The 11,724-nt window shown below is 52.4% G+C and overlaps 1 protein-coding gene and 1 long non-coding RNA gene across 3 annotated transcripts in view; one reads left to right on the forward strand and one right to left on the reverse strand.

Annotated features, from left to right (window-relative positions):
* Positions 1–11,368, reverse strand: part of LOC127921043 (intermembrane lipid transfer protein VPS13B-like) — a gene marked incomplete at its 3' end in the record, with an annotated part of 56,993 nt that extends 45,625 nt beyond the window's left edge. Inside the window, exons 1-6 of the mRNA XM_052504944.1 lie at positions 11,225–11,368; positions 11,089–11,139; positions 10,912–11,005; positions 10,616–10,674; positions 9,523–9,757; positions 3,005–3,225 (exon numbers count right to left, since the gene is read on the reverse strand). Coding sequence (XP_052360904.1) covers positions 3,005–3,225; positions 9,523–9,757; positions 10,616–10,674; positions 10,912–11,005; positions 11,089–11,139; positions 11,225–11,368 — 804 coding nt within the window. The remainder of the gene's footprint in view (positions 1–3,004; positions 3,226–9,522; positions 9,758–10,615; positions 10,675–10,911; positions 11,006–11,088; positions 11,140–11,224) is intronic.
* LOC127921042 (uncharacterized) lies at positions 7,587–8,540 on the forward strand. Of its 2 annotated transcripts, none has more exons than XR_008108164.1 (3): positions 7,587–7,656; positions 8,244–8,365; positions 8,408–8,540. It is a non-coding gene; the product is annotated as an uncharacterized LOC127921042 (long non-coding RNA). The 2 variants fall into 2 exon arrangements; XR_008108163.1 differs by lacking the exon at positions 7,587–7,656 and adding an exon at positions 7,884–7,987.
* Positions 11,369–11,724: the final 356 nt, after the last annotated feature.

The raw sequence follows: 11,724 nt of genomic DNA on the forward strand, positions 1-11,724 counted from the left end.
GCAGTGTGAGGTCTCTTCGGTTCTGATTCATGGCAACACTTCACTAAGAGCTGTGGTGAGGCCTAATTGTTATTAGTTTAAACAAACTACTGTTGAAAATGAGCATATCATTTCAGACTGTTCGGGGAGAGGAGAGTTGGATATCACATCAGATACGCACGGTAGGCAATACACTATGAAGTGGAGTATATTAAATCAGTGGAGCGGTTTGATCCTGTCTGAGGCCTGAGTGGAGATCACCTCACTACAGGAGGTCACCTCACTACAGGAGGTCACCTCACTACAGGAGGTCACCTCACTGCAGGAGGTCACCTCACTGCAGGAGGTCACCTCACTACAGGAGGTCACCTCACTACAGGAGGTCACCTCACTACAGGAGGTCACCTCACTACAGGAGGTCACCTCACTACAGGAGGTCACCTCACTACAGGAGGTCACCTCACTACAGGAGGTCACCTCACTACAGGAGGTCACCTCACTACAGGAGGTCACTCACCTGATTCCAGGACATTATGGCAGAATGTGCATCTGAAGACACATTCAACAGTTAAGACAAGTCAGGAAGAGTTTAGCTCAGAGACAGAGACAGACAGAGTCAGGAGAGACAGACAGAGACAGACAGAGACAGAGACAGACAGAGACAGGGAGAGACAGAGAGAGACAGGTAGAGACAGACAGAGACAGGGAGAGACAGACAGAGACAGGGAGAGACAGAGACAGGGAGAGGGAGAGACAGATACAGAGAGAGACAGGCAGAGACAGACAGAGACAGGGAGAGACAGACAGAGACAGACAGAGACAGGGAGAGACAGAGACAGGGAGAGACAGAGACAGGGAGAGACAGAGACAGAGAGAGACAGGCAGAGACAGACAGAGACAGGGAGAGACAGACAGAGACAGACAGAGACAGGGAGAGACAGAGACAGGGAGAGACAGACAGAGACAGGGAGAGACAGACAGAGACAGGGAGAGGGAGAGACAGAGACAGGAGAGACAGAGAGAGACAGGCAGAGACAGACAGAGACAGGGAGAGACAGACAGAGACAGACAGAGACAGGAGAGACAGAGACAGGGAGAGACAGACAGAGACAGGGAGATACATACAGAGACAGAGAGAGATTTCTCTACTGAAATGCACTGTTCTCTAAACTTCTATAGTCCAGTACTAATCTGTGCTATCATGTATATTATTCTATAGTCCAGTACTACTAACCTGGGGGTCCACAGGGGTTAGAGTGTGTATGTATTTATTACCCTGGGGGTTAGAGTGTGTATGTATTTATTAACCTGGGGTCCTGGGGTTAGAGTGTGTATGTATTTATTAACCTGGGGGTCCAGGGGGTTAGAGTGTGTATGTATTTATTAACCTGGGGTCCTGGGGGTTAGAGAGTGTGTAGGATTTATTAACCTGGGGGTCCTGGGGGTTAGAGTGTGTGTATGTATTTACTAACCTGGGGGTCCTGGGGGTTAGAGTGTGTAGGTATTTACTAACCTGGGGGTCCAGTTAGAGTGTGTGTAGGTATTTACTAACCTGGGGTTAGAGTGTGTGTAGGTATTTACTAACCTGGGGGTTAGGCGAGACAGAGTGTGTATGTATTTACTAACCTGGGGGTCCTTGGGGAGAGACAGTATGTATTTATTAACCTGGGGTTAGAGTGACAGGTATGTATTTACTAACCTGGGGTCCTGGGGGTTAGAGTGTACATTTACTAACCTGGGGAGGGGTTAGAGACAGTGTAGGTATTTACTAACCTGGGGACGGGTTAGAGTGTATGTATTTATTAACCTGGGGGTTAGAGACAGGGTAGGTATTTACTAACCTGGGGTCCAGGGAGAGACAGTGTGTAGGTATTTATCTAACCTGGGGGTTAGAGTGTGTGTATGTATTTACTAACCTGGGGGTCCTGGGGGTTAGAATGCACTAGGTTTTACTAACCTGGGGTCCTGGGGGTTAAATGTATGTATTTACTAACCTGGGGGTCCTGGGGGTGAAATGTGTGTAGGTATTTACTAACCTGGGGGTCCTGGGGGTGAAATGTGTTATGTATTTACTAACCTGGGGGTCCTGGGGGTTAGAGTGTGTGTAGGTATTTATTAACCTGGGGTTAGAGTGTGTGTAGGTATTTATTAACCTGGGGTTAGAGTGTGTGTAGGTATTTACTAACCTGGGGGTTAGAGTGTGTGTATGTATTTACTAACCTGGGGGTAGAGTGTGTGTAGGTATTTACTAACCTGGGGGTTAGAGTGTGTGTAGGTATTTACTAACCTGGGGGTTAGAGTGTGTGTAGGTATTTACTAACCTGAGGGTTAGAGTGTGTGTAGGTATTTACTAACCTGGGGGTTAGAGTGTGTGTATGTATTTATTAACCTGGGGGGGGTTAGAGTGTGTGTAGGTATTTACCTAACCTGGGGGTTAGAGTGTGTGTAGGTATTTACTAACCTGGGGGTCCTAGAGTGTGTATGTATTTACTAACCTGGGGGTTAGAGTGTGTGTATGTATTTATTAAACCTGGGGGTTAGAGTGTGTGTAGGTATTTACTAACCTGGGGGTTAGGGAGTGTGTGTGTAGGTATTTACTAACCTGGGGGTTAGAGTGTGTGTAGGTATTTACTAACCTGGGGGTCCTGGGGTTAGAGTGTGTGTATGTATTTACTAACCTGGGGGTCCTGGGGGGTTAGAGTGTGTGTATGTATTTACCTGGGGGTCCTGGGGGTTAGAGTGTGTGTAGGTATTTATTAACCTGGGGGTCCTGGGGGTTAGAGTGTGTGTAGGTATTTACTAACCTGGGGGTTAGAGTGTGTGTAGGTATTTACTAACCTGGGGTTAGAGTGCGTGTAGGTATTTACTAACCTGGGGATTAGAGTGTGTGTATGTATTTATTAACCTGGGGGTTAGAGTGTGTGTAGGTATTTATTAACCTGGGGGTCCTGGGGGTTAGAGTGTGTGTAGGTATTTACTAACCTGGGGGTCCTGGGGGTTAGAGTGTGTGTATGTATTTACTAACCTGGGGGTTAGAGACCTTGATGTTCAGAGGTTCCAGGTCAACGTGCAGACAGACGATGAAGGCGGGTCGTCCTTCGGGGCCCGCGGCCTGCAGCTTGTGGGAGGTGACGGCCAGGGTGGAGGTACAGCCCATCGGCTCCAGGAGACTGAGAGACCGCTGCTGACCCAACAGGGTGTACACACTGAACTGGCTCAGGGTTATGGTCCACGGGAAGGCATCACCTGGGCAGGGCAGGGGGAGGAGAGAGACGGGGGGAGGGAGAGAGACAGGGGGAGGGAGAGAGACAGGGGGAAGGGAGAGAGACAGGGGGAAGGGGAGAGAGACAGGGGGAAGGGGAGAGAGACAGGGGGAAGGGAGAGAGACAGGGGGAGGGAGAGAGACAGGGGGAAGGGAAAGAGACAGGGGGAAGGGAGAGAGACAGGGGGAAGGGGAGAGACAGGGGGAAGGGACAGAGACAGGGGGAAGGGAGAGAGACAGGGGGAAGGTGGACAGGGGGAAAGAGACAGGGGGAAGGGAGAGAGACAGGGGGAAGGTGGAGAGACAGGGGGAAGGTGGAGAGAGACAGGGGGAAGGGGAGAGACAGGGGGAAGGGAGAGAGACAGGGGGAAGGTGGAGAGAGACAGGGGGAAGGGAGAGAGACAGGGGGAGGTGGAGAGAGACAGGGGGTGGAGAGAGACAGGGGGAAGGGAGAGAGACAGGGGGAAGGGAGAGAGACAGGGGGAAGGGACAGAGACAGGGGGAAGGTGGAGAGAAGGGGGGGACAGGGGGAAAGGGGAGAGACAGGGGGAAGGGGAGAGAGACAGGGGGAAGGTGGAGAGACAGGGGGAAGGTGGAGAGAGACAGGGGGAAGGGGAGAGACAGGGGGAAGGTGGAGAGAGACAGGGGGGAAGGGAGAGAGACAGGGGGGGAGGTGGAGAGAGAGGGGGAAGGTGGGAGACAGGGGGAGGTGGAGAGACAGGGGGAAGGGAGAGAGACAGGGGGAGGTGGAGAGACAGGGGGAGGTGGGAGAGACAGGGGGGAGGAAGAGAGACAGGGGGAAGGGAGAGAGAAAGGGGGAAGGAAGAGAGACAGGGGGAAGGTGGAGAGACAGGGGGAGGTGGAGAGACAGGGGAAGGTGGGAGAGACAGGGGGAAGGTGGAGAGAGACAGGGGGAAGGTGGAGAGAGACAGGGGGGAAGGTGGAGAGGGACGGGGGGAGGTGGAGAGAGACAGGGGGAGGTGGAGAGAGACAGGGGGAAGGTGGAGAGAGACAGGGGGAAGGGGAGAGAGACAGGGGGAAGGTGGAGAGACAGGGGGAGGTGGAGAGAAGGGGGAGGTGGAGAGACAGGGGGAGGTGGAGAGACAGGGGGAGGTGGAGAGACAGGGGGAGGTGGAGAGACAGGAAGGAGAGACAGGGGGGAGCTGACACTTAGGATGATGGGGAAGGGACAACAGGGGGAAGCCGGTGCTGACACGGGGGGGGAGGATGAGGCTTCGGGGGAAGGACAACAGGAAGACAGGGGGAGGGCTGACACGGGGGGAGGATGAGGCTTCAGGAAGGACAGACAGGGGGAAGCCGGTGCTGACAGGATGAGGCCTCAGGAATGACAGCAGGAAGCCGGTGCTGACACGGGGGGATGAGGCTTCAGGAAGGACAACAGGAAGCCGGTGCTGACACTTAGGATGAGGCCTCCCAGGAAGGACGAGGGGGAAGACAGACGGGGAAGCAGGTGCTGACAGGGGGAGGATGAGGCCTCAGGGGGAAGGGAGACAGACAGGAAGGGTGCTGACAGGGGGAGGGATGAGGCTTCAGGGGGAAGGACAACAGGAAGGGTGCTGACACAGGGGGAGGGAGGCTTCAGGAAGGAGAGACAGGAAGCCGGTGCTGACAGGGGGGGGATGAGGCTTCAGGAAGGACAACAGGAAGGGGTGCTGACAGGGGGAGGATGAGGCCTCAGGAAGGACAACAGGAAGGGGAAGGTGCTGACACAGGGATGATGCCTCAGGAAGGACAACAGGAAGCCGGTGCTGACACTTAGGATGATGCTTCAGGAAGGACAACAGGAAGCATCAGTGCTGAGCCTTAGGGGATGAGGCAGCCAGGAAGGACAACAGGAAGTTAGGGTGCTGACAGGCCAGGCAGTGGTGGGGTTAGGGTCAGCCAGGCCAGGCAGTAAGGTGGGGTTAGGGGTCAGCCAGGCCAGGCAGATGATGGGGAAGGACAACAGGAAGCAGTAAGGTGGGACACAGGATGAGGCTTCAGGGAGGTTAGGTCAGACACCATCACTACTGGAGCCAAGGGGGTTAGGGTCAGCCAGGCCAGGCAGTAAGGTGGGGTTAGGGTCAGCCAGGCCAGGCAGTAAGGTGGGGTTAGGGTCAGCCAGGCCAGGCAGTAAGGTGGGGTTAGGGTCAGCCAGGCCAGGCAGTAAGGTGGGGTTAGGGTCAGCCAGGCCAGGCAGTAAGGTGGGGTTAGGGTCAGCCAGGCCAGGCAGTAAGGTGGGGTTAGGGTCAGCCAGGCCAGGCAGTAAGGTGGGGTTAGGGTCAGCCAGGCCAGGCAGTAAGGTGGACCTGGGCCTAGTTGGCAGAGACAGAGACAGGCAGCCAGGCCAGGCAGTAAGGTGGGCCTGGTCCTAGTTGGCAGAGACAGAGGCAGGCAACCAGCCAGGCCAGGCAGTAAAGGTGGACCTGGTCCTAGTTGGCAGAGACAGACAGGCAGTAAGGTGGACCTGGTCCCAGTTGGCAGAGACAGACAGGCAGTAAGGTGGGCCTGGTCCCAGTTGGCAGAGACAGAGACAGGCAGCCAGGCCAGGCAGTAAGGCAGGCCTGGTCCCAGTTGGCAGAGATAGAGACAGACAGGCATCTCCTGATTTAAGGGTGACCACCCTGGTTTCACGGTCCTCAGAGTCTAACATATTACTGTTGGCTGGTAGGGGAGGAGGAGGCGCGCACACACACACACACACAGAGTCCACACACACACACACACACACACACACACACACACACACACACACACACACACACACACACACACACACACACACACACACACCCCTTTCCCTGAGACAGAGACACACAAGGAGAGAGTTTCCCCAGGCTACGCTACACCTCTACCAGGCAGCCCAGCGAGCTCCGATCCGGGGCATTAACCATGAGAGATGAAGAGCCCTTCAAAGCCAGGGAATGATTTACTAGACCCACGGGGTCGTTCCTTTTAGCTGTTACACCGACAGACCTCTGATGTAAGCGTTTGTTCTGAGGGTTTTTTTTTTGTTAATCTGTGTGTGCCCAACTCTGATGTCATTTAGCCAACGAGGGTCCCCGTTTTCTGTCATAGAGCACGGCGGAATGTTCTAGAGGAGGAATAGACATGGTTATGTCAACCTCACCTTCACCACATGTAGAGACAGCGGTACTATATATCGATCCAACACACACACACACACACACACAGACACAGACACAGACACAGACACACAGACACACACACACACACACACACACACACACACACACACACACACACACACACACACACACACACACACACACACACACACACACACACACACACACACACACACACACACACACACATTAACAGTCACATTAACGCCACTGAGACCGGGATCTGTCATTTCTCAAGGTAAATGAGGAATGCATCCACAGTGTTCAACATGTCCTCGTCCTCATGTCCATGTTCCAGACGTTTAGGGGGACAGCTAGGGATCATTTGGGACAGCTAGGGATCATTTGGGACAGCTAGGGATCATTTGGGACAGCTAGGGCTCATTTGGGACAGCTAGGGATCATTTGGGACAGCTAGGGTTCATTTGGGACAGCTAGGGTTCATTTGGGACAGCTAGGGTTCATTTGGTTCTGATTTGGGACAGCTAGGGTTCATGTGGTTCTGATTTGGGACAGCTAGGGTTAATTTGGTTCTGATTTGGGACAGCTAGGGCTCATTTGGGACAGCTAGGGTTCATTTGGTTCTGATTTGGGACAGCTAGGGCTCATTTGGGACAGCTAGGGTTCATTTGGTTCTGATTTGGGACAGCTAGGGCTCATTTGGGACAGCTAGGGCTCATTTGGGACAGCTAGGGCTCATTTGGGACAGCTAGGGCTCATTTGGTTCTGATTTGGGACAGCTAGGGCTCATGTGGTTCATTTGGGACAGCTAGGGCTCATTTGGGACAGTTCTATTTGGGGCTCATTTGGTTCTGATTTGGGACAGCTAGGGTTCATTTGGTTCTGATTTGGGACAGCTAGGGTTCATTTGGTTCATTTGGGACAGCTAGGGTTCATTTGGTTCTGATTTGGGACAGCTAGGGCTCATTTGGGACAGCTAGGGTTCATTTGGTTCTGATTTGAATGTTCTGTGTCTTTTGGCATTTGGACTTTTCACTTAAAACATTGTTGGGTTTTTAAACATATTTGATTCAGAACACAACGTCCTGCTATAACAGGTGTTATAACCACCACCCTCCAGTCTGGTCCAGCTATAACAGGTGTTATAACCACCACCCTCCAGTCTGGTTGCTATAACAGGTTTTATAACAACCTCCCTCCAGTCTGGTCCTGCTATAACAGGTGTTATAACCACCACCCTCCAGTCTGGTCCTGCTATAACAGGTGTTATAACAACCTCCCTCCAGTCTGGTCCTGCTATAACAGGTGTTATAACCACCACCCTCCAGTCTGGTCCTGCTAACAGGTTTTATAACAACCTCCCTCCAGTCTGGTCCTGCTATAACAGGTGTTATAACAACCTCCCTCCAGTCTGGTCCTGCTATAACAGGTGTTATAACCACCACCCTCCAGTCTGGTCCTCTAACAGGTGTTATAACCACCACCCTCCAGTCTGGTCCTGCTATAACAGGTGTTATAACCACCACCCTCCAGTCTGGTCCTGCTATAACAGGTGTTATAACCACCACCCTCCAGTCTGGTCCTGCTATAACAGGTGTTATAACAACCTCCCTCCAGTCTGGTCCTGCTATAACAGGTGTTATAACAACCTCCCTCCAGTCTGGTCCAGCTATAACAGGTGTTATAACCACCACCCTCCAGTCTGGTCCTGCTATAACAGGTGTTATAACCACCACCCTCCAGTCTGGTCCTGCTATAACAGGTGTTATAACAACCTCCCTCCAGTCTGGTCCTGCTACAACAGGTGTTATAACAAGGTCCTCCCTCCAGTCTGGTCCTGACTATAACAGGTGTTATAACCACCACCCTCCAGTCTGGTCCTGCTATAACAGGTGTTATAACCACCTCCCTCCAGTCTGGTCCTGCTATAACAAGTGTTATAACCACCTCCAGTCTGGTCCTGCTATAACAGGTGTTATAACAACCTCCCTCCAGTCTGGTCCTGCTATAACAGGTGTTATAACCACCACCCTCCAGTCTGGTCCTGCTATAACAGGTGTTATAACCACCTCCCTCCAGTCTGGTCCTGCTATAACAGGTGTTATAACCACCTCCCTCCAGTCTGGTCCTGCTATAACAGGTGTTATAACCACCTCCCTCCAGTCTGGTCCTGCTATAACAGGTGTTATAACAACCTCCCTCCAGTCTGATCCTGCTATAACAGGTGTTATAACCACCACCCTCCAGTCTGGTCCTGCCATAACAGGTGTTATAACCACCTCCCTCCAGCCTGGTCCTGCTATAACAGGTGTTATAACCACCACCCTCCAGTCTGATCCTGCTATAACAGGTGTTATAACCACCTCCCTCCAGTCTGGTCCTGCTATAACAGGTGTTATAACCACCACCCTCCAGTCTGATCCTGCTATAACAGGTGTTATAACCACCTCCCTCCAGTCTGGTCCTGCTATAACAGGTGTTATAACCACCACCCTCCAGTCTGATCCTGCTATAACAGGTGTTATAACCACCACCCTCCAGTCTGATCCTGCTATAACAGGTGTTATAACCACCTCCCTCCAGCCTGGTCCTGCTATAACAGGTGTTATAACCACCACCCTCCAGTCTGATCCTGCTATAACAGGTGTTATAACCACCTCCCTCCAGTCTGGTCCTGCTATAACAGGTGTTATAACCACCACCCTCCAGTCTGATCCTGCTATAACAGGTGTTATAACCACCTCCCTCCAGCCTGGTCCTGCTATAACAGGTGTTATAACCACCACCCTCCAGTCTGATCCTGCTATAACAGGTGTTATAACCACCTCCCTCCAGTCTGGTCCTGCTATAACAGGTGTTATAACAACCTCCCTTCAGTATGGTCCTGGACACCATGAAGGAGAGGTCCCTATAACAGGTGTTATAACAGGTGTAATAACATACCTTCCTCCAGTATGGGCCTGGACACCATGAAGGAGAGGTCCTGCTATAACATGTGTAATAACAGGTGTAATAACAGGTGTAATAACAGGTGTAATAACAGGTGTAATAACAGGTGTAATAACAGGTGTAATAACATACCTTCCTCCAGTATAGGCCTGGACACCATGAAGGATAGGTCCTGCTATAACAGGTGTAATAACAGGTGTAATAACAGGTGTAATAACATACCTTCTTCCAGTATGGGCCTGGACACCATGAAGGGGAGGTCCTGCAGGGGCTCCATGTGTTTGTGTCCAGCAGACAGCACAGTGATATGGGGCAGGCAGACTACCAGAGTCCCAGGCATGGTGGCCTGGTTGTGGTACCAGCTACGGACAGTACCGGGGATGTCTCCACAGATAATGGTGCTGGGAGAGGGGAGGCTGTCGTTGGGGAGGAACACACAGCATGACTGGAGATCCAACTGGAGGAGGAGAGAGAATAAGAAGAGGAGGAGAGAGAAGAAGAAGAGGAGGAGAGAAGAAGAGGAGAGAGAGGAAGAGGAGAGAGAGAGAAGAAGAGGAGGAGAGAAGAAGAGGAGAGAGAGGAAGAGGAGAGAGAGGAAGAGAGGAGGGAGGAGAGAAGAAGAGGAGAGAGAGGAAGAGAGAGAGAGAGAAGAAGAGGAGGAGAGAAGAAAAGGAGAGAGAGGAAGAGGAGGAGAGAGAAGAAGAGATGGTGCACCATTAGAACTGTGCATCAAATTAATACATACAACACACCAACAGCTTGAGGAGCAGGAAGGAGCAATGAGGAGCAGGGAGGAGCAGGAAGGAGCAATGAGGAGCAGGGAGGAGCAGGAAGGAGCAATGAGGACCAGGGAGGAGCAGGGAGGAGCAGTGAGGAGCAGGGAGGAGCAGGGAGGAGCAAGGAGGAGCAATGAGGAGCAGTGAGGAGCAGTGAGGAGCAGTGAGGAGCAGGGAGGAGCAGTGAGGAGCAGGGAGGAACTGTGAGGAGCAGGGAGGAGCTGTGAGGGGGGTTTCTGTACCAGGGTAACTTAGTCTTCAACAGACCATGAACTCTGTGCTGTCTCAGTGTTGACACGACAAGGCTGGGTGAACCTCCTCAGAAGGACAACACTGGTGTAATGGAAAAGCACATGTCCCTTTCGCTCCTAAATCTGACCCATACAAAACTAACCTCTCCGCATTGTGTCAAGCTGTTCTCTTGTTGGACACAGTTCAAAGCCACAGAATCCTGAGAAATAAACACTGGGTAACTCACTGGGTAACTCACTGGGTAACTCACTGGGTAACTCGCGGCGGTAACTCACTGGGTAACTCACTGGGTAACTCACTGGGTAACTCACTGGGTAACTCACACGGTAACTGCCCATGAGGCCGTCTATGGCGAGCACAGATCAATCATGAATAAGGAAATGTGTGTTTTTCCTGTGTGCGGCGTGAGGTAGTTTAGGTCACTAATCTGAGGCAGGGGGAAAACACACACAGGGTGGAATCCCAGTTCCCACAGTTACAATGGAGGGCTTCACAGTCACCATGGAGGGCTTCAGTCACCATGGAGGGCTTCACAGTCACCATGGAGGGCTTCAGTCACCATGGAGGGTTCAGTCACAGTCACCATGGAGGGCTTCACAGTCACCCTGGAGGGTTTCAGTCACCATGGAGGGTTCGGTCACAGTTACAATGGAGGGCTTCAAAGTCACCCTGGAGGGCTTCACAGTCACCATGGAGGGTTTCAGTCACAGTTACAATGGAGGACTTCACAGTCACCATGGAGGGTTTCAGTCACAGTTACAATGGAGGGCTTCACAGTCACCATGGAGGACTTCACAGTCACCATGGAGGACTTGGAACAGTCACCATGGAGGGTTTCAGTCACAGTTACAATGGAGGGCTTCACAGTCACCATGGAGGGTTTCAGTCACAGTTACAATGGAGGGTTCAGTCACCATGGAGGGTTCAGTCACAGTTACAATGGAGGGCTTCACAGACACAGTCACCATGGAGGGCTTCACAGTCACCATGGAGGGCTTCACAGTCACCGTGGAGGCCTTCACAGTCACCATGGAGGGCATCAGTCACAGTCACCGTGGGGGTTTCAGTCACAGTCACCATGGAGGTTTCAGTCACAGTCACCGTGGAGGGCTTCACAGTCACCATGGAGGGTTCAGTCACAGTCACCGTGGAGGGTTCAGTCACAGTCACCGTGGAGGGTTCAGTCACAGTCACCGTGGATGGTTCAGTCACAGTCACCATGGAGGGTTTCAGTCACAGTCACCGTGGAGGGTTCAGTCACAGTCACCGTGGATGGTTCAGTCACAGTCACCATGGAGGGTTTCAGTCACAGTCACCGTGGATGGTTCAGTCACAGTCACCATGGAGGGTTTCAGTCACAGTCACCGTGGAGGGTTCAGTCACAGTCACCATGGAG

This window comes from Oncorhynchus keta, unplaced genomic scaffold (genome assembly GCF_023373465.1).
Source record: "Oncorhynchus keta strain PuntledgeMale-10-30-2019 unplaced genomic scaffold, Oket_V2 Un_contig_2145_pilon_pilon, whole genome shotgun sequence".
Lineage (NCBI taxonomy): Eukaryota > Metazoa > Chordata > Actinopteri > Salmoniformes > Salmonidae > Oncorhynchus > Oncorhynchus keta.